Below are 23,807 nucleotides of genomic sequence, written 5' to 3' on the forward strand. Positions count from 1 at the left end.
CTTTTCTCCTCGGAATTTAATATTGTGGTTAGAATTACATAAGCAGCAGATCATCTACATAAGTGATAGAGCCTTGAAACACGACATAAAGACATTTGTCAATGCAAATTACAATATTCTGATGAAATATATAAATCTTGAAATATATTTTCCAATATTCAACTATGAGGATTCATTTATAACCAGTTATCGAAGTTGACTAAACGTGCCACACGATAAGAAAATCAAATTTCTTCACTAAAGTGTTAAAGACTCGAGAAAATTATTTCTTGATTTTTCAATGCAAAACTGATAGAGTTAAATATTCCTTTTCTTTTTTGAACAAGAGATAGAATTAATTATTCATATGTTTATAATTTTCTTAGAAGCAGTATTGTTTTAAAAACCAATCTTATAAAATACCTAATAAACCATTTTAAAAGGTATACTGTGCTGAAAATAAAACAAAAAGATCTTCAAATTGAAACTTTTTGAGGTTTGAAGGACACAACAAATACCAACCATTCTCCACTTCCGCTTAATTGTGGCAGTGACCGACCCTCTCTTTTGTATATATTATTTATTTCATTTTTTCATTTCTTTTTAGAACTCTTTCTCTCTTTTCATAAAGCATACAACAAACTGACATTAAAATACACGAAATGTTCATAAACCAAAGTCTTTTAGACTGCCCGTGAAATTATATCTCTTTTTTTTTTTTTTCTATTTCCCTTTTACGATATCGTCTGTATATGAGCTGTGATGATATGTTTGACCGCTGACTTCTCCATTTCATGGACCTGACTTGAAGCTGGGGAGATTTTTTTTTAAAATTGCTTTTCATTTCTTATATTATCAGTTCTAAAGTTGGGGCCAACCTTGTAGGCGTATGCAGACTGCATAACCAATGATAGATATTAGAAAGTCATATAATGTTAAAAATCTTACATATATTTTATTGCACCTGAATTATTGGACGGTCTAACTAAGTCAGCACTCATTGAGTCATTGTCTATAAAGTAAAAACATTAGATGATCATCATGATTTTGTATAATGAGTAATATTTAAAGTTGGCTTTCATGGGAAATTGTTTGAAGTGATTGTTTCTATTTCTAAGAAGTTGATTTTAAGAATAATTAATTACATTATATGAATTTTCTAGCTCATAAAAATTCTAAATAAATAAAAAGATTAATATATAATAAGGGTTTTACATAACAAAATCCAATTATTAATTTTTGTTCTAATTTCGACGTAAAGTATACTTGTTTCTTTAAATTACTAGATTAAAAAAATATCTAATGTTGAAAAAAAACTATATATACTATCCTCGTTTTTTAATATTCAGTAGATTATAGCTTATGTTTCAAATAAAATAAAAACTACATACTAGTAATTTTTTTATAACTATATACTATTTTTTTTTGTCAACTAAACATTAAATTAGAAAATAATCCAAATGTTGGTTATCCAAACCGGAAGGAAAGAGTTTACAAATGAAGTTTCAAAAGATAAAGATCGCGAAGAACGAGCAAGACAGTCGGCCCGGACATTTGACAACCGCGGGATTCGTGAAAGCATGAAGGCCGGAAAGGAGGATCGAAGTAAGCAGAATTCATCAAACATGTTAGAGAAGACGGACCATTCATCAGGAGATTGCACCATCACCACTAATTCTGCACAATCCGTCTCGAAACTTTAACAATCAACTCCTACCGCCAGAAGGGATTCCATCGCCCAAATCAACGCATGTACCTCCGAATGTAGGGGAAGGACTACGTCGCAGACTCCGTGCTCCTAATAGCAGAGACAAAACCACCAGCCCAGACCCACTAAAGGATCAGAGGCCTTCCAAGATCCATCAACCTGACACCAAGGAGAAGGAACCCGAACCTCCACAGGCAAAGGCTCTATGGAGTCCGAATAAGAGGACTTGGGCTCTTCCCATAACACTCTATCATTGGCTGCCTGATTGATAACGTCAATAGGCTCTGCCGTAAGTCCTTGGAAATTTTTTTTATTCCTGTCCTTCTAAATTGACCAGACAAGCCATGGTAAGCGAAGGCTTATATCCGAAACGTTCAACTGGGATGGCGCTCGCCAGAATAGGAAATCTAGATTCGAGTAGATCGAGCCATAAGGAAAGTCTCCGGAACATATGTTACCCAGAAATAAATCCTAGATCCGCCGCGAATGAGAGCACTCAAAAAGTGCATGATTTATGGTCTCCACCTCAGAACCACAACGTTTGCATAAAGTATCACACCGGACATCCCGGTGAGCGAGACGTTCCATCACAGGAAGGGAACCGGAGGCAACCTGCCAGAAAAAATGTTGGACCTTTGTGAGAACCTCCAGTTTCCATGCATGTGCCCTAAGGGCCGTACACGTCGGCCCATATTCAATCTCTTTAATTAATTCACGTGCGAGCCGATAACCCGATTTGACCGAATATTTTCCTGACTAAGTATAGTGCCAGATCAATCTATCGAGTTTAAAGACTTTACTAACCTCCATAGATTGAATAATCTGGATATCCTCCGGGCCCATAAACTCTACCATGATTGGCATATGCCACTCCTTAGTAACTGGGTTTATTAAATGATTAACCATTAGATTGGGATGTAGCAATCTCCCTCGACCATTAGCTGGTCTTGGCTGAGAATCCGGTATCCAAGGATCTCGCCATACCGAAACCTGGCAGCCCGAGCCTATCGCCCATCTGGATCCATGTTCGACCAAACCCTTTGTAGAGTAAATACTTCTCCAAGCAAAAGAAGGAGAATATGGCTTCTTAGCCTGTAAAGGATGTTTGTTCCGAAAATATCTGCGTCTCATAACCCGAGCCATCATGGAATTCAGATAATGAATTAACCGCCAATACTGCTTAGCCAGCATTGCGTCATTAATTGTGCCAAAGTGCAGAAACCCAATCCTCCATCACACTTGTCCTTACAGACTTTATCCCAGGCCACCCAATGCATACCTCGTGCCTTATCATTAGATTTCCACTAAAAATTTGAGATAGCACTCGTTAATTTAGACGTTAGCTCCTGCGGTAATTTGTAACAAGACATCACATGAGCTGGAAGAGCCAACGCTACCGATTTAATCATAACTTCCTTACCATCTTTCGATAAATACTTTGCAGACCAACCATTTACTCGATCATCCAAACGCTCATTGACATAGCTGAAGACCTTGGTCCTTGAACCCTGAAGATTTTCTGGAATACCCAAATATGAACCCATGCCACCTTCTTTTGAGATACCCATTACAGATTTTAGTTGAGTCCGTATATCAGGCGGGACTTTCTTGCCAAACATGATGGAGGATTTTTTCAGATTAACCTCTTGTCCCGACGCTTTCCCATAGTCTCATATAATTTCCATAACCGTAGTGCATTCAGCCGCCTCTGCTTTACAGAAGAACAAGCTATCATCTGCAAACAACAAGTGTGAAATAGTGGGACACTCCCGAGCTAACTTGATACCTGAGATTCTATTCTCTCGTTCAGCCTTTTTAATATTGGCGATTAAAACCTCCGTACAAATTATAAACAAGTAAGGAGACAAAGGATCCCCCTGACGTAACCCCCTTTAAGGCTTAATAGAACCCCGAGGCTGTCCGTTAAGAAGGACTTGATATGAAACTGAGAAAACACACCACATAATACACGAGATCCATTTTCTATCAAACCACAACTTAATCATTATTGCTTCTAGGAAATCGCATTCCACCCGGTCGTAGGCTTTGCTCATATCCGTCTTGAAAGCCAGAAACTCTGATTTACAGCGAGGATTTGTATTCAAACCATGAAACATTTCTTGAGCAATAAGGATATTATCCGTGATTAAACGGACAGAAACAAACGCCGATTGTGTTTCTGAAACAAGCGATGAAAGAATTCGCTTAAGCCGGAAGCACATGACTTTAGAGATAATCTTATAACTTACACTGTAGAGACTAATCGGCCTAAACTCTGTCATCCGTTGAGGCCTTTCAGTCTTAGGGATCAGGCAAATATTTGTTTCATTTAACCTCAGATCAAACTGATTTGTACGAAAGAAATCTTTTACCAACGCCACAAAATCTCCTTTTAGAGAAGGCCAAAACCTTTGGAAAAACAAAGCTGTCAGTCCATCAGGTCCTGGAGTTTTCTCGGAATGCATAGCAAACAAAGCTCTGCGGACTTCAGATTCTGTGATCTCCCTTATCAAAGCCCTATTCATGCATTCTATGATTAATGGATGAACTTCTTGGACCATTTGTGAAATGCCCCTCACATCAGACCGCTGAAAAAGTTCCGCAAAATATTTTGATGCAATATCCTCCATACCAATAATCCTATTTCTTGCCCTCCGTTGTTTCGTGGAAACGTGAAAAATTTTTGTATTTTTATCGCCAACCCGTAACCAGAATTTCCTACTCTTTTGTTGCCAGTATAATTCCTCATCCCGATACGCCTCCTTTATTTTCCTTTCTATATCCCGAATTTCCTCTTGCGACCTCGAATCATCCATCTTTGCCTCTTGCAATGCTGCTTTCAAAGAGGAAATAAGGGTTGGTCCAGTAAAAACATTATTTTTACGCCACCAAGAAATCGAATTACGACAATTATTTATTTTATCCACAAATACCGGTATCCTAAAATTTTTGGTACGGTTCCATCCTGACTCCACCGCTACCTTTAATCCATCTCTACCCAACCAACGTTTGTCCAACCAAAACTGACGGTATCTCCGTAAATCCGTTTTAAAACAGGTAGCTAAAATAGGACAATGATCTGAACCAAACATTACTAAATAATCAACCTTAGAATGTGGGAAGAAACAATGCCAATCTTCATTAGCTAAAGCACGATCTAAGCGAAATCGGACTACCTGATTATTGCGTCTATTACTCCTCCAAGAAAGTTGCTCACCATAGCATGAGAATTCTAGAATACCGCAATGTTGGATCATAGCATTAAATGGTACAACGAAGAAACAGATCTCACGACCCCGCCTGTTTTCTCATGATTCCCCACGAGTTCATTAAAATCACCAATCATAAACCATGAGTCAATTCTAAAAGAACCGATATCGATTAATCTATCTCAAACCTTATATTTGTGTTGAGGAACGGGATCCCCATAAACAAAAGTAAAAAAATCCATTTGTTGCCCAAAAAAGACTTGAGCGTCAATTAAACGATTACTCTCATATAAAATATATAGTTTTATTTCATCCATATAAAAAATAGCTAAACCACCACGACACCCACAAGGTTCAACGGTGTACAAATGATCATAACGGAATTTATTCTGAAATTTTTGTAAATAAGAAAAACATTTTTTCGTTTCTGATAAAAATAAAATGTCGGGATGACGTTTTTTCCACAAATCTCCCAAGTACTAGCTGAGGACTTTCACGTTTGAGCCGGTGGTTTCGGGAGAGTCACCGTCCCTTTCTTAACTATATACTATTATATAAAAGATAAACGCGTTTCCCATTTATTTTCGATTCGATTACTCTATGGAACCAAGAGCTCTTTTACCTAGTATTAAGAGTCCTATAGAAGGGTGCAATATATGTAATCCAGAGGTATAATCCACTTCAATGCAAATTTGTCAATGTACTTTTTTTTTTTTGGGTAAAACATCAATGTACATATATGTCTACACAAACATATATCATGACTATGTTTGTTGAGAAGAACAAAATATATGACATTATATAGATAAAACACGACCACTGGTACGTAAAAGAGTTGTGTGATTTTAGTAGTCAACCGAAATAAATAATCAAATGAGAGGAGTTCCCATGGGTTCGTATTGAGTTTTAGTCCCAATAAGATAATGCAACGTTAGAATTGTATAGCTCACGAATCTATTCTAAGTGTAGATAATTCAAAGTTGACTCTACACAATAACATGAGGATTGGCTGTTTCTTTTCGCTGTGAAAGAGATTTCTTGTAGGTACGTTAAATAATATCGCTTCATATTTTATGATGACGGTGATGGATATAATTGGCGTACGAAACTATTTTTATTCAGAAAAGATTAATGGCAAACTATTTTTTTTAGAATTTTGACACTTGTTAAAACATTTTACATATTTTTCTTAACATCATCTGTTGATTCTTGAACTATATATAACTGGATCATAGTTTTTGCATAATTTTATAGTTTGACGACTATTCCATTTTTTTTGTTTGTTAAAACTACTCCATTTTTTGTCTTTGATAATTATTTTTCTTATCAACTAGCTAGTATATAACTGAAAATAGAGATGATTCTGTTGCCTTTTCATTCCATTCATCAATGTTATTATATATAGCTCAGAAGAGAGGTATATAATCCTTATAAAATAATTAGTAAGTTGGAGAGAATCCTAAGCTAATGTGACAAACAGATAAGAAAAGTAAATATCTACGTATTTACAGTTCATCCTGAATTATGTAACTAAAAAAAATTCACAAAACTTTGAAATTGTTTAAAGTTTCTTATATTCAGGAAACAAATCAGTAATACTCGCGATTTTTGGATAGGATAATATGTATTGCTTCTATTTTTATCCAGATATGCCACTAACAGATCACATTTATATTATTGGTTTCCATCTTATTACAATGAATGATGTTTTCAAATATTACATAAAATTAGCTATAGTTCGTTAGAACTTAGAAATGATAACAAATTTATTTATAATAAAATAAAACATAGATCAAATTTTTTTTTTATATGAAGTAATAGACAGAAAATAATATTTCTTTTTAAAAACTAACTTAATCTAAAATACAGTACACCTAAAAACTTATCAATCAAAATACCTAAATATCGAATCCAAAAATATCTAAAGCGGAATAATTTTTGTTTTAAAGAAATCCGAATAACAGAAAAAGAGTATATTATAAACCAACCACACATATTAAAATTTTCGCATACACCCGTAAAATATGCTTGAGGATTTGGAAGAACCCGACAAGTCGAGAAAAGTCAACTATTCTGTCGCAAAGGTAAGAGCCATACGTACGCACTTGAAGCAAGCATGCAACAGAATCCAAACCGCCACCTCTCCCTCAATATCTTATCTGCCTCTTGTTGTTTTATATTTTTTTTTTAACTTCTAAAAATACAAATTTAGTTAATCATAATTAATTCTCTCTACTCAATCTATCCTCACGGACCTCACCGTCCAATGGTTCGGCTCCGATGCTATTTTCAAAACCCAAAAGAAACGTGGTAGTGGGACCATTTTCTTCAGTCCTCACTACCCGACGAAACTTATTTTGCAATCGCCACGTTATAACTCACAATCTCTCCGTGGCATGCGGCGGTTTTAAGGCCGTAAATAGAACTCTCGATTAGCTCAAACGCAGGGAATACATCTACATGCGTGGGTACGAAATGTGAAACTTTACGAAAGCATACAATTTACGGTTCTAATCGTTACTATTCGTCCTGGTTGGTCTGTCGAGTTTTTGTGACGACTTAAGAAGAGTTAAACTAAAGTGAGAGTGTGGAGACATTTTTTGATTCTATAAAAGTGAGATGAAGTGAAAGAGCTATAAAATTGTGTTCACGATAATATGTACACATTATTGATGGAAATAAGTTCATTGGCAGCTGCATAAAATTAAAGATACGATAGGTTTTTTTAGTTTTTGATATCAAAATATACGATCAGTTATGTTCACTGAATTTTATATGTATTTTTTTTTTCTGATGTCCAGTGGAATTGATATTCTCACAGTTCGTGGCTCTTGTTATTTACAGAATTACAGTGTTAACAGAATGCATTTTATAAATATTAGAGAAAGGTACTTTTTTGCGAGTGATTTATAATTTCTGTGAATCTTGGAATAGTTTTATAGACCACTCTCTTTGGGCCAATTATGAGTTTTCATTCTCTGTCAATTTATATCTGACATTTTGCGAGTGGTTTGTTCATGAATGGGTTTAACGAGCCAACGTATACCTTTAAATTGCGCATCATCAATTGAGTATATATTTTAAATGATTCTAAAAACAACTTAAATTCTAATAACGAATTTGAAACCTTTCAAACTATTCTTAAAACCTTAAATACCTTTGAGGAACCTTTCGCGCAAACCCTTTCCAACACCTGTACTACCCTCACATGTCCCTTTTATCACCAAGCTTCTAAAAGAATGAAGCTCAGGTCTGTCTTCTTTTGTTATATGTCAAATCAGTTACAATTCTTGTGTAGATTTCCTTAACTTCTATGAACGAATACTTCATATATAAGGGAGGGCCCACCTGCTTTGTTATGGTTTTGCATTTCCCTTTTGCAATTTCGGATCGTAGCTTCATCAAGAGTCTTGAGATATTGTTGTAAAAGTTTGAAGGACTTGGTTCTAATGCTTTTGAACCGTCTCATGATAGCTAGAAATCCACCATATGTCTCCTCTCTGGAGCACTCTGCCAAAAGCTTGTATGCGTTATTTGCGCGAGCCTTCTATGACCATTCTTTGATCAAGGATTTTGCGAATCTCGTCTTTGAAGTCGAATCCGTTATGATCTTAAAAAAAAATTTCAATTTGCAAGCTTCTCAAAGTTGAGTATTATCTTGAAAAATTTATCGAATCTTTATCTTTATTTTCATTGTACCATTTTATATTGTCAGATAAGGATGTAACAAATAAAATTATGGCGGGAAATGAAATATTCTAGACATATTAGCAAAAGAAAGAAAATGATCGTGATCAAATTAAGTTTAAATGCAATTATGATCAAATTATATCAAGTTTAATTATGATCAAATTAACATAATTAAAAAGATTTTGAAATAGACAACAGATAAACTTATAGGTAAGAATGTGATATAACTAGTCAACACTTCTATCTTAAAACCTCACAATTAGAGGTGTCAAACGGGCCGGCCCGCGTCCATCTGGACCGTCTGCAGCGGGCAATTTCTATTTTTTGGACCGCAACGGGCCGGTCCGCTAAGCCCGCAGACATAAAAGTTATGTCCAAGCCCGCCCCGCTGGGCCTAAATAATATATTAAAAATAAAATAAAATTAATAAAAAATATGTTAAAATATAGTATAAATAATAATTAAATAATTAAAAAACAATTTTAAATAAAATCAATGTTTATATTATTTTTTTATAGATGTTTTAATATTTTTACATTAAATTATTTGTGTCACCACATACTTTTAAAAAATATATATTTAAAATTATATAAAAATAGTTATGTAACTATATGAAATATTTACCACATACTCACAATTACCGTAAGGCCCGCTTTTTAACGGGCTTAATATTTAGTGTCCATGCCCGCTTGACACCTCTACTCACAATTATCTTTATCTCTTTGTTTGTCACTTTCTAATCAAAGTATTAAGGGATATGAATTTATAACTACACATTTGGCCAAGTCAGCATATCTGACCAAATTTTATGGGTTTCGTTTCTGTAATTAGGCAAAGGCTCTAAATGTAGCTTTCGGTTTAATAAAATAACATAAAACAATCTCGATTTTGCGGAGAACTAATCATCAATTTGCCAACTTCTTTCTCTTACGCATAAGGCAGATACTTTGCACTCTTCACGTTTGGTGGTAGGAGCAAAACACAATGTTTTAGAATTATAGTTTTCAATATCTATATTAACATTTTGACAGCAGTTTTAGTAAATAAAGCTTAAAGTTTAAAGTTATTTACAAAAAATACCATTGTAATTAAGACCTTAACAAAAATCGAATAAAGCAAAAATCAGGATAATCTTTCCATATCCACCCGAAAATCTTGAGTCTGGTATTATATTCCCAAAATTATCTCGATCTTTAATGCTATTTAAACAAAGCAAACAACATTTAATATTTTAAGATTATAGAAACTAGAATATCTTAATTACATCTTTGATTTTGATTATATGGGAACTGGAAATTATAGAATTAGTAGCAAATGGAAACCAATATACTCGCATAATCATTGGTATATTACTCGCATATTCCATATAAGCATTCTAAATCTTATTCAAACATTCCGAAATTGTGAGATCTTGAAAATATTATCTACTTTCTTGACAACTGTATCGCTAATCACTCACCTACAACCCTAGGATCTCCTTATAAGTCTATAAATACTGCTCATTCACCACAGCTCATAACACCAAAAAAATGAAACACACAAGCAGAAAATCTTAACTATTATCATTATTGCTTTGTTTACATCTCTAATAGACGTTTTCTTATTCAAACTATGTTTTGATTGTACGGATTATTCATTTCGTTACTTAAGTTATTGATTTACGCTATACTCTCCTATATCCAAACCACATTGTTATATATGAGTTATTTTATTCAGCAACAATCAAATTTTTGTTTTTTTTTAAATCAACAATCAGTTTACATTTTTGAAATTTAGACGTTTTTATACAACTTAGGCAATTAAAATTGGTTACTGAGCTAGCTAGCTTGATCAAAATTATTGAGCTATTACGGCTGATTTTGTTGTTTATTACCAGCCACCTATCAAATAAATGCATTTTATTAGAAAGTGTATTAATGATAGAAGTGCATATTATTTAGTGTAGTTCAACATCTAATTTTTTATTTTTTATTTTTTTTTGAGAAAGAATTCAACATCTAATTGTAATTGAATAAGTACATCAAAGCTGAAGCTAAAAGACTGAGTGGAAAATATAAAGAAAATCATATATAAGACTTTCATAAGCAACAAAGAATTATATTTCAACCATTCAGTCACATTCAAATCCAGGTCTAACATATAATTCTATTACATCAGGTGTATATTTTCTTACGTAACTATGTGACTTTCAATTTCGAGCTTCTGTTCTGAGACATAATCATGTCTCGAATTTGTTGATACGATCTGGTAAATGAACCTTCATAGTGTACAATCTATCTCCCATTGTCTTCGATGAATATACAAATAACAACATCTCTTCCGTAATTGCTCATTCTATATATTTTTTTTTTTTGGACAAACTAAAGCTTTATATTAATCTCTTATAACAAACTAAGCTTTATAATAGTCAAAACATGAGCAAACACAACACTTAATCCACATGTATATCCTAAATAGTACTACGACAGAGTGGGCATAGACACAAAATATTAAGACCGTTAAAAAATTGTCCTCACGGTTAAGTCTATGCGGATTACGGGTTTTAGAAAAATACATCAGCGGTTTGGCAGGTCGTCCCAAAAACCACAAACATATGATTAAAATAAATATATTATATATAAATAATATTTTTACATAGTTATCTGTTATGATGCACGGGTACGTCTATTTGGTAGTCGTCCCCGTAATGGGGACATGTTGGGGACGGAAACTCTACGGGGACTCTATGGGGACGCCTTAGATGCTTTAGGGGAAGATAACATCGAATTTTTTGATATTTGCATCCATTTCATTTCATTCAAAGCACTATTATCATAAGCATATTTTCATATTTTCATGTTTTTCTACTTTCTAGACTCTTTTCCCCTCTCTCCTTTTCCTATTAGCTTTACTAATCCCCTCTTATTCAAGGTATGGGTATATTTTCTTATATGTTTATTGAAGTACCCATACCGTACCCGTATCTATAAATTTTTACTTCACCGTTTTCCGTCCCCGTTTCCGTACCCGATTCCTGTTCCCGTACCCGTTTCAGTGCAACCTAGGTTATCTGTGAGAAATTTTAATGTATAGCAATTAACATATTTACAAAATATCAATATTACAAGTTATTTTTTTTGTTGCCACTAAATTTTTAAAGAATACTTAATATAAATTTAGACCGGGAATATGTTTGGGAATAACTTTAACGACCGCGGTCTTAGCGAGTTGACCCGCTGCCGTCCAAGGAAAAAATATGGACCAACCTGTTTGACACCTATAAATACATAATTATTATAAACAAACAAGTACAACTTAATAATATAAAAGGATATTAATACCAGTTCTATAACAAAAATAAATCGTCATGCGATATATCATAGATTAAATCGCAGAATTAACAATCAAAATACAACTATACAATCTTAAACATCAAATAAAACAGATAAAATTAACTAACAATTACTACTTGAAAATATTAATAATTTTAGTAAAAATATAATCTCGCGGTGTACCGCGGGTTAAAATCTAGTTTTAGTTTATAACTAATTCGCATTCTAGAAATGTTTCGGACGCATCAATTAGATTAAGCATAACGTGACATTTTTTTATTAAAAGAAGCTAGTATATTTACCCATGGTAAAGATTTGTGTTAATTTTTTCTTTCCTAAAGTAGTATTGTTTATAATCCTAATAATAAATATACTAGAAAATATCCCGTACTATAAACCACAAATCAATATTTTCTTCAAAAATTATAATATAATAATAAAAATTATTGTTATATTTGTTTTAAAAAGTTAGTTTGATTGACACAGTATTTACTTTTAATATTGCAATTATTTGGTGAATCTACATATATATTTTTAAATACTAATTATTTTAGAATATTTTAGTATTTGTTTGATGTATATTACCATTTTATATTGTTTGTTGTATTTGCATCATTATTTTGTGAAATATTTAAAGGTGTTAATTATTATATTCTAATTGTGGGCAAATAAAATTTATTATTTTATCAGCCACATAAATTTATTTTTATTAACCCGTTGATATGGAACATTAAAACACATATCTTTTTTTTTTATAGATTGAGTAATATATCCACTTTTTAAAAAAATTCAAATCACAATATATGTTGAGAAAAATCTACATATTTATTTATCATATGTATTATATGATAATTCAAAACAATTTGTGAATGAAAGAAAAGAAATATGATAGGAGAATCATAATTTAAAATCTTAACAAAATTTTCCAAATATAGATATTAAAATAATAATTTGAATACTTAGATATAAAATATTACTTTTTAAAATTCTGATTGGTTTACAATTTTTTAAATTAATTATTAATTTTCGTCCAAATTAATTAGAGAGAGAGAAAATATGTTTTTTCTGGAAATTAATAATTATTTTAAAAATATTTTATTAGTCTAATTTTTAAAAATATATTTTTATCCTCATTGAAAAATTAAACATTTGCCTTAAGACCAATGACATATCTTTGTAATTTTTTACACTTTATAATGTTAGTTTCATATTTGTACTTCTAAATTAATATATTAGGATTTAATTGTGAGTTACATACTAAACCACTCAAGCGTAACCCTCCCTCCGCCGATCATGAGAAACCTAGAATGGTGTATTCAAATTAGTATTTTAAATGATTTGTAAAAAATTTACAAATTTTATGTTATTCAATCTGAATTTGAAAAACTTTAATATAATCCAATGTTATTGAACTAATGAATTAAAAGTTTATTTCAAAATCTAATGTTATTGAAAACAGATTGTGTATTTTATTTTTAATGATTTTGAAGTTTTTATTTAGTGAAAAAATAGAAATTCAAATATCGTGATTTTATGTGGGATTTAAAAGTGAAAACCCCCTTTTAGTTTGAATAAACCCCCTTTAGTTTTTGGGGTAATGCATTTGATTAAATCATTCATTTAAGCTACATTCCAAATCACATTATTTCCAAAAGGCTTTAATATTTTCCTTTTCTTGAACTTTCAATTATCAATCGACTAAACTAATCTTCGGTGACCAAAAAAAATTGTGTAAATTCTTTCGTCTTATTGGTGTTAATAAGATTAATAATTTAAAGTCTTTGTATAGATCTGATCACATCAATTTATTTTCTTAATCAACTCCATGTTGTTCTAGATTAGTACATTTATCAGTAAAACATATTAAATGATGATACTGGTCGGCGTTCCTCCGTCCAGGGTAATTATTGTTTGGTATGAATGGTTAAATCTGACTATCATAATCGAATATCAAAGCTGAATATCTAATTATGGATCAGAGATCTCTCATCACTTTATACATTATTTATTTGTTATTCTCTGTTGAATTTTATATTATATTGATGTGAAAGATAATTGTCTAGTACTCGAGAGTTTGAAACATACTAGATAAAAGTACGTAGATGATATCACAACAACATGTATGCAAATTGTGGTAACCAATTTTCGCTTTGATTTGTTTTATTTTTCTTGGCTATATGCATTGGATGCAAATTCCTCACAACTAACTATATTTGTAGAGTGCAATTCTCCTAGACATTGCAAAGCATTCTCCAACAAACCTATATTAAGTTTTTGTTCATGAAAATTCCGCAATTTATCTTCCACTTCTAAGTTCAAAGCTATTCTAAGTTTTTTCCCATTTTTTAATTTTTTTTTTTAATTTATAGTAATACCCTTTTGCCCAAAAAAATAATTGTAATACCCCATACAATCACTTAATTAGACAAGAACAACAACATCAAGATTCAAAAAAGAAGAACGAGTTTAAGAACGAAGAGAGAAACCATGACACCACCATGATGGTCAGAAAAAAAAACGTTGAACACCTATTGAAGGCCATCACATCAAGGATGATCCTTCTAATGCCTATATGAGTCACTGTCTCTTCGCCAGCAATTCATTCCATCGGAGTATCATTCGAAGATGGATTCATTCTCAGGCAATGTAAGTGATTCACACTCTATTCGTATGTTTAAGAATTGTCTGTTAAATTTGATAAATTCCGAGGATCATGGGACTCTAAATAAAATAAAATATAGTAATTCATCTAAAATATAGAAGAATGACAAGCTAAATCTTATTTTTTCTATCATATTTAATATTAAACTATTTTCAACATGGGATTTGTTTATTGAAAATCAAATTAATTACTAATAGCAACAAAAACATAGAAAAAATATCACACAACACAATACAAAATAACAAAATTATAATAACACAAAATGAAATACAAGCATCAAAATCACAGACAAAACATTGCACGTACATAATCACAAAGAAAATACAAAACATCAAAATCATAATTGTAAACAAATTTTACACACAAGCACAACATCTAGAATACAAAACCTTACATAAGCATATATGTCACGCGCACACACACCTTACAATAACAATTTAATATTTTAATTGTTACTTTTTCTATTATGACTTTCGATTTTTTAAGTGTAATAAATCAGTTGTAATTTAACAAACATAAATGAAATTTGATAGATTTTTTTTTTGACAATCAATGAAATTTGATAGATTTGATGAGAGTAAAGACACATAATGTGTTAGAGCAAGAATTGTATTAGACTCTCATGATTATAATGTTACAACTTATGTTCTTTTATATATATAAGAGATTTCCTAAATTAAGATAATGTAAATGTAAATAATATATTTAGATAAATGTAAATATTCATAAACTATATATTCTAGATTCTTCTCAATCTTCATAATTTACATATTCTTGGGTTTGTCATCTCGACCGTCGATCTCGGTCGATCTCCAGTTCTCCATATTCCAATACTCCCGGCAAGCTCATGTATGGTAACACGGGTGGGATTGGACAAGTCTTCAAAATAACGGTTTATACCCGGCCGTCGGGTCATCATCGACGTTTATACCCGGTGGTAGGGTTCAATGCAGCTACAATACCCAGCCGTTAGGTCATCGACGTTTATACCCGATCGTAGGGTCATCAACGGCGTTTATACTCGGCCGTAGAGTCATCTTTGTGGCAGTTATACTCAGCCATAGAGTCAATCTCCATTGATTTAAAATCACAAGTTTTGATCTTTCTTCGAACTCCTTATTCATGAAGAAATTAACTTGTGTAGTCATGGTCGAATTCGAATTCATCATCGCCGGATCAACATCGTATCCGTCGAAGTCATCTCGTGGCTCCGTCAAAGTAAACCAAAGAAACCACATGACGATAGGTAAAGTAGCACAAACACATGCTATTATGCCCAAATCTCTTATACAAGAGACAAACACCGTTCTTTCTTTTCTTTTCTTTTTTTTTCACTTGGCCAACAGGCCGAACACCACTGGACGTCTTGGTTGATATTCATAGTCACCACCACCAGCCAAATCATGGCCACACAAGACAACACACTCACGTGTTTGAAGCCCACATTCCAGAATTTTTTTTTTCTTTTTTTTTTTTTAAATAGTCGATGGAGTTTGGAAAAATCTCATTACCAACAATTAGAACAAAAAGAAAGAAAGATTCTAACGTTAAAAGAAGAAGCGATGGAGGAAGGTCAAAATAAAAGAAGAGACGAAACAGAATTTTTTTTTTCTTTTCTTTTTGCGGAAGATAACGTAACAGAACCATAAACCACTACAAGGATTTTGGCTCTAATACCATGTTAAATTAGAGTTTGATATGAGTTTACAACTCAAAACCAATTGGCAATGAGTGTAGAGGCCCTAACCATTTATATATTACTCAAGTCCCTTTACATCTATCAGATGTGGGATCTTTTCTCCACACGTCCCCTCGAGATGATGACTCTTTTAGCCATTAGTCTCAACAGAATCCATCACTCCCCCTCGAGATAATGCTCTCTTTTTTTAGCTATCTCGATGGAATTGGGCCTTCCTTTGGACCATCAATTAATGGGGTGATCGAGCCTCTATCCGGGCCGGACTAGTTAACGGGCCAGCGTGTATAGGCTCTGATACCATGATAGATTTGATGAGAGTAAAGACACATAATGTGTTAGAGGAAGAATTGTATTATACTCTCATGATTATAATGTTACAACTTATGTTCTCTTATATATACACGAGATTTCCTAAACTAAAATAATGTAAATGTAAATAATATATTTAGATAAATGTAAATATTCCTAAACTATATATTCTAAATTCTTCTCAATCTTCATAATTTACATATTCTTGGGTTTGTCATCTCGACCGTCGATCTCGGTCGATCTCAGGTTCTCCATATCCCAATAAAATTTCACGAAAATACCTATCTCTCTGTTACGATTCTTTCGTCTTTTAAGCTGATAGTTAAAAAAAAAATTATTTAACTATGAATGCGTTATGGCCGAAATCCAACCAATATGGGCCGTATCAAAACAGGCCCAACGCAAAAGTTACGACGTAATTTTGGTTTACTGATTTTTTCTACCCTAGCCGAAGCCAAAAACCACTCATAATTATCAAAATCTCCGAGTAATATTTTCACTGGACTTCAAGGATAAATCTGAGAATATTTGTTTTTCTGGTTTGATCACTGAAAGTTTGAAACCAATGAAAGATTTCGTGGCAAGGCACAAAATAAAGACTTTATTTTAAATCCGAAACATACGACATAATTCATAGACTTGGAGATTAATCATCCAAGAAAAAGCTAGCAAACATCATAAACCAAATAAGAGTGTTGTTTCTTGGTTCATGTTTTATTCGATAAAAAAACACTCATAAAGAAAGACGAACTTAGAAGTTGAAGGAACTCGAATTCCTCCTGCACTCGAACAGCGAATCCATGAAGAAGTGGCATTTTCTTAGATTATTCCCTTCAACATTCAAACACTGCAATATCATCAAAGAAATAAAATACATTAAACAAAGAATTTTGTAAATGATCAAACAATTAAGGAAGACCTCCATCAAAAAAGATTATACGTATAGTAATACTAAAAATGATGGGGGTTTTGTGAGTCTTATGTCTTGAAATGCATTATAGCTGATACCGCATGTTTAAAAATGAAATTTCAGTATAGTCCTTGAATTTTTCGTTATCATCCTCGGCAGAAACAATAGCAACTTCTTTAACTTTTTCATCTGGTACTACTATTTCTTGTCTAACGGTACGAGGACCAAAAATGGCTTCAAAAAATCTGTGTCCCATCACATTTCCAATTCCCCAATGAAAACCTAGTTTCCCCCAAGAAATCAACTAATTAAATTGAAAACAAATAGATCAAATACAAAAGATAATTCACTTTTATTTAATTAATTCAGACTATACCATCAGCAATGGATGACCCAAAGCCTCCAGAGTTGGATACAACATGAGTATTTTTTTCAGAAGGAGGTGTTTTCTCATCTTCAGTTTTAGCTGCACACAAAGTAAGCATTAGAGATCATATATAATGTGACTGAGCAAGTGTTTTTTTTTACCAGGCTTAGGATACGATTTCTTAGATGACCATTTAGACCATTTTTTTCCAGTTGAATACGATCTACGTCCTGCAATCACAAGGGTAATCGAATTACTTAAAACAAATAACTAGCTACTGTAATAGGATTCAACAGGAATTAGGGTTATGAATTACTTAAGATGAAATAGAACGATTTGAGGAAAGGATATAATGAAAAAATTTATTTGATTGGTTCTTCTGATAGAAAAAAAATGATCCGTTTTCTTTGACCGTATTAGTGGGACTCTCTGGTTTTTTAAGCTAGATTAAAAATCTCAGTTCAATCAAATGCAAAAGAGAGAGGTAGATTTAAACACAAGGACGCAGATTCTTATCAAAACGAAGCGAAATTGTATAAAATAGCAACAACAAAAAAAGAATATTTAACAAAACAAAACAAAAAAAAAATTGCAAAATCAAGAATAAATTTGGAAACGTAGTGAATATGAGGATTTACCACCGAAGCTTCTGCGACCCATTATGAATCTGTAGAAAGGATAGGGTTTTTTGGGGAAATGTGGGCTTTTCTTATATAGGTCTTTTGGGGAAATGTGGGCTTTTTTATATAGGTGTCTTGTGCTTGACCCCCACGCCCTCAAAATCGGAGATGTTGTTTCATAAATCACGCAATTAAAAATAACCAAGGGATAGTCCTAGCTACCTCTACCTATTAGTTGATATTTTTTTATTAAGGGAGATTTACACATATATACTCCAATTTAGATAATATTACTAGAATCAACAAATTTTTTATTTATTACTAGATTTTCAAAATGTCCAGCGTGTCCTTGGTTTATGTTACCGGAAAAAACGTAACTACAAAAACGTCATTGTCACGTCAGAAATCGCTGACGTGTATTAAATAATTCAGTCGTAATGCTTTTACAAAGGTAATGACGGCTGAGTTATAGGTATGTTGCGGCTGATTTATGAAAAAAATATTTGAGTAAGAGCGGACGGCTGACTTAGAGTATAACTTAACTAAGCGTTACAACTGACTTGGTGAAATCTGGCTGATTTTTCTTACGGCTGAGTTTTCACCCAATGGTTGAGTTGTGAAAATTTTGGCTGAGTTATCACTACGACACGACTGAATTAACTTTTTCCGACTGGCTGAGTTATGAAACACGGCTGACTTATGAGATGCCGTTACGGCTGACTTATGAGATGCCGTTACGGCTGACTTATGAGATGCCGTTACGGTTGACTTATGAGATGCCGTTACGGCTGAGTTATGGTTAAAAACAATAACTCAGCTATGATAAGCTGAGTTATTGTACAACTCAGCCATTTTACGGTTGACTTAGTAGCAAAAAATTAATTACTAGAATATCATTCAGTTACGGCTGACTTATTTAACGATATGGCTGAGTTACATATTTTTAGTTGATTAAGCGGCTGAATTTGGCAGCCATTTTTTTGCTTTTTAATTATTGTAATGTTATTCATGTTGTGACTGAGTTATAATTTATTTGATGGCTGATTTAATTAGTGGCTGAGTTATAGTTTATTTGGTGAGTGACTTGCCACTTCGGACGCATCATCCATGTTAGCATTCCATGTTGTAACAACCCATCCGTGGACCCCACTAGTCCACCGCTAGCTGCCCCTATCGACTCTGCAGGGCATCGATCCTAACCCATCACTGTGGATATCCAAATCCACCAGTAGGTTATTGGTGCAGCTCAATTGGTGGCAACTTGTCTTGTGGGAAGGTTGTTAAAGGGTGTGGACCAGGGTTCGAGGAACGCCTGGCGCACCAATAACCTACTGATCGATTGGGATATCCATAGTGAGGGGTTAGGATCGATGCCCTGCAGGGCCAGCTTAGAGTCCGTTGGGGCAGTTAGCAGTGGGCTAGTGGAGTCCGCGGGACGGGTTGTCACACATGTCATCATCTTCTCCGGAAATACGAATCGTCGTTCCTTCGATTTCCATCTTCTTCACCTGGATCAAAAGTGAAGTTTTTTACCTTCTTCTTCACCTTATACTTTACCTTGTTCTTCACTTCTTAATTTTTCTCATTCTTCTTCATTTTCTTTCATGGATCTAGTTCCGTTAATTGTTGTTTATGGTAACTGGGTAAAGAAACACAAATATGTATTTAACACCGATGATAGAGGGTGTAGAGTTGTGCAGATAGATGCGGAAAAAACACCGCACGACAAGCTTGTGAAGCTTGTTCTCGATGATTACGGATTGAACGCGAGGAAAGATGAAACAGCTAATAAGTCAGCCACGAAGCATTATAACTCAGCTTTCATATTAATCTATGAGAACTTTCGTCTTCCCTTGAATATTATAACTCAGCCGTGAAATAATATAAATCAGACGTTCCCTGTCAATAATGACGTGGAATCGTTTGTTGATGTGTATTTTTTTTTAATATTTTTAGAATTAAAAATAAAAAAATAAATTCAAGGGGTAAATTGTAATTAGACTCAGAACACTAAATATCTAAGCAATTTTTAGAAAATTGTTAGCTATTAGGAATAAACCAACTTTTGGAGTACATCTGAGTAATTATTTCTTTTATTAAAGCCACAAACACATCAATAAATTCAATAACGGCGATAGAATAGTTAACTATGAAAATTACCAGTCATCCCTTATTAATTTTAGTATCTTCAGAAGTTTTCCTGCAACTATAAACATGAGGCTTTAAATTTATCATCATCAAGGTATTAAGGAAATAAGTATTAGGTGTACAAAACATATCAAATACCTATTTTTCTCCCCATGCACAACCACCTACTAACTCACCTGAAACATAAGAAGTAGTCTAATTTGTTTATACAAAACTATAAATAAATCCAAGAAACATATATATTAGATATAATATAAGAAGTAAGGAAACCATACACAAATTTTTGCTAATGCTTGATCTTGCGTTCCAAACAAATAGTACAGAAAGAGGATCTGAATAATTAGAAGACGAATATGAAGAACAATTAATATAAAAGATCATCAAGACTATAATACACATATAAATTTGAGAACATGATAATAATTTTGGGTTTTTTTTTCTCTTATTAAGATTTCGAATTATATGAAGAATGGTTAGGGTTTCGAATAGGTCGGTATATTTTGGTTTGATTTTCCAATATAGCCCATTAATATTAAATTTTAGGGACATTTTTTTAAAAAATCACGTTTTTATGATTTTATAAATCATATAATTAAGAAATTTAATTTTTTTAAAAAAAAATTAGATTAATCATAAGGATAAAAAGGTTCAGATTTGAATCTCATTAATGAAAAATGAGTAATCTTAAGTATGAGGATGAATGTAGTGCGTTTCAGCAACCTAAATAGACGAAAAAAGCTTGTCCGAATTTTTTAAAAGGGCATTTTTCATTAAGGGCAAGGGAGGTCAATTTTTGTGAGATTGGCTGTGAGCTCTTTCGACTATCTATACTAGTATTTTTGCAGCAGTTTTTGCTCAAAAATATTTTTTGGAAAGTTTTTACATTGAATGCTATTTAATGCTTATATTCATATCCAAACAAGTTTATTTAACTTTCTCTACTATCCTTATAACCAAACACAATTAAAGTACTTTAAATATTCATATATTCACATACATAATGTTCTATAATTAATATAGCTATTTAGAAGATTTATTCAAGATTAAAAAAAAATCTCCTATCATCTCTTTTTTATTTTATAATTTAAATGTAGAGAATCTTCATATAATACATGAAGTTAATAAAAAAGGTATATTTTTACTGCATATATTGTGATTTGAATTTTTTAAAACAAACATATATTACTCAATTAATATAAAAAGTATGTGTTCAACATACATATATAGTAAATTTACTCTATATAATAAATTATAAATTTTTAAGAAGTTTAGAATTTATAACTGATATATCTAAACTTAATCAAAATTTTAAATTTATAAATATTTAAACATATTAAATTTTCAAAATTACACAAACGAGTTGTATTCTATGACGGGTTATATGACATTACAGGATTGAATTAATAATACTAAGAATAAACTATCAGTAATATAATATTTCAATATGGGTTAAATCCTCATTTTAATGTTTTAACAACACCAATATAAAATATGTCGAATCAAACTGATTAATTAAATTGTAGTAAACAAAAATTATTGTGCGTTATGGCACAATTTATATATTAAATAATTAAAATTAACAAAAAAGTATATTAGCAAAATTAGTATTGAAATGGTACATTAACAAAAAAATAAAAAATAAAAAACTTACCCCGCGGATCATAATCTAGTTTATTTAATATATTAGATATCAACTAATCAAGGGATAAGAAAAAGGCTTACATGTTCCTTTTTTTTAATTAAAAAAAATGCATGATAAAATGTATAATTCTAGTTTTTCCTAATATTTACTTTTTCTCAGTATTTTTTTCCTAATTCTTTTTTTTTTAATTGTAACTTTTAATTAATTTGTCTCCACCACTTTTGCTAAATGTAATAGTGCATCCTGCTAAATTTATTTCAAGACTTTATTTTATTTATTAAACAGATCTTGTTAGACACATAGCTTGATTTGACTGGTTTAAAAAATTTGCACTTATCTTTATTTTTTTCATTTAGTCATTTTGGAAAGAAAATTGTTCAAATATTCTCTCGTATCTCCATGTCTTCTTGTCTTAGTTGTTCTATGTATATAAAGACTTCTCTTTACATCTGTTAGAACATGAACGCATCTACATCAATACAAACAACAACAAAAAAGAGGACTACTAGAAGAGTTTTAAAAAAGCCATGGATAATGAGGGAGGGACAATTTCTTCGGATTCAACGATGAGACAAAGGAAGCCTCTTGGTTGGAAAGCGATGCCTTATATCATAGGTAATTATAACCACTGTCCAAATTTACATATCTGTTTACTGCTATTGTAATTATAAGATACATACGGCTAGCTTAAGACATCACATTGATGATGTAGGGAATGAGACATTGGAGAGGCTTGCGACATTTGGATTAATGGCAAATTTTATGGTGTATATGGTAAGAGAATATCATATGGACCAAGTCCAAGCTGCAACTCTAATCAACACTTGGTCTGCTCTCACCAACTTTTCTCCTATCATCGGAGCTTTCATCTCCGACTCATACGCCGGAAAATTTAATACCATTGTCTTTGGTTCCATCGCTGAGTTGTTGGTAATAAAGCTTTTCTCTTATTTTCCGTAACACAGTTTTCAATCAACTTTTTTAATTGATGTTTGATACTTCATGTGATATGTCAGATGATCTCAGTTGTTTGGTTTACGTTTGCATTTGCTTTTACATTTCTTGTGAATTCATTTTCCATGAACCCATTTTTAGCATTCGGTTTGCTTTTACACTTTGCAAATATTGTTTTAAAATTTTTTTAAAAAAATAATTCAGTTTGCTCTTTTCTTTTTTCACATGTAATGTTTCATACGGATTAAGGGACCATATTTTTGTTTGTAATGTTTGGAAGGTGACAAGAGTTAAAAATTGAACAGGGCATGTTGGTGTTGACGTTCACGTCTCTGATCCCTAATCTACGACCACCACCTTGCACTGCCGATCAAATCACCGGCAAATGTATACGTTACAGCTCTTCGCAGTTATACGTTTTACTCTCAGGGCTTTTCTTGTTATCAGTCGGAACAGGAGGGATCCGCTCGTGTAGTATTCCTTTTAGTCTCGATCAGTTCGATGATTCGACTGAAGAAGGCAGAGAAGGAAGTAGAAGCTTCTTCAGCTGGTACTATACAACTCATACAATTGTACAGCTAATTTCAATGACTCTTGTG

General features: G+C 32.4%; 1 protein-coding gene across 1 annotated transcript in view; it reads left to right on the plus strand.

The window, feature by feature from the left end:
* Positions 22,639-23,807, plus strand: part of LOC104753732 (putative protein NRT1/ PTR FAMILY 2.14) — a 3,577-nt gene continuing 2,408 nt past the window's right edge. Inside the window, exons 1-2 of the mRNA XM_019238196.1 lie at positions 22,639-22,869; positions 22,967-23,184. Of these exons, the coding sequence (XP_019093741.1) occupies positions 22,782-22,869; positions 22,967-23,184 (306 nt within the window). The 5' untranslated portion in view covers positions 22,639-22,781. The remainder of the gene's footprint in view (positions 22,870-22,966; positions 23,185-23,807) is intronic.

Source organism: Camelina sativa, chromosome 16, assembly GCF_000633955.1.
Source record: "Camelina sativa cultivar DH55 chromosome 16, Cs, whole genome shotgun sequence".
Taxonomy (NCBI): domain Eukaryota; kingdom Viridiplantae; phylum Streptophyta; class Magnoliopsida; order Brassicales; family Brassicaceae; genus Camelina; species Camelina sativa.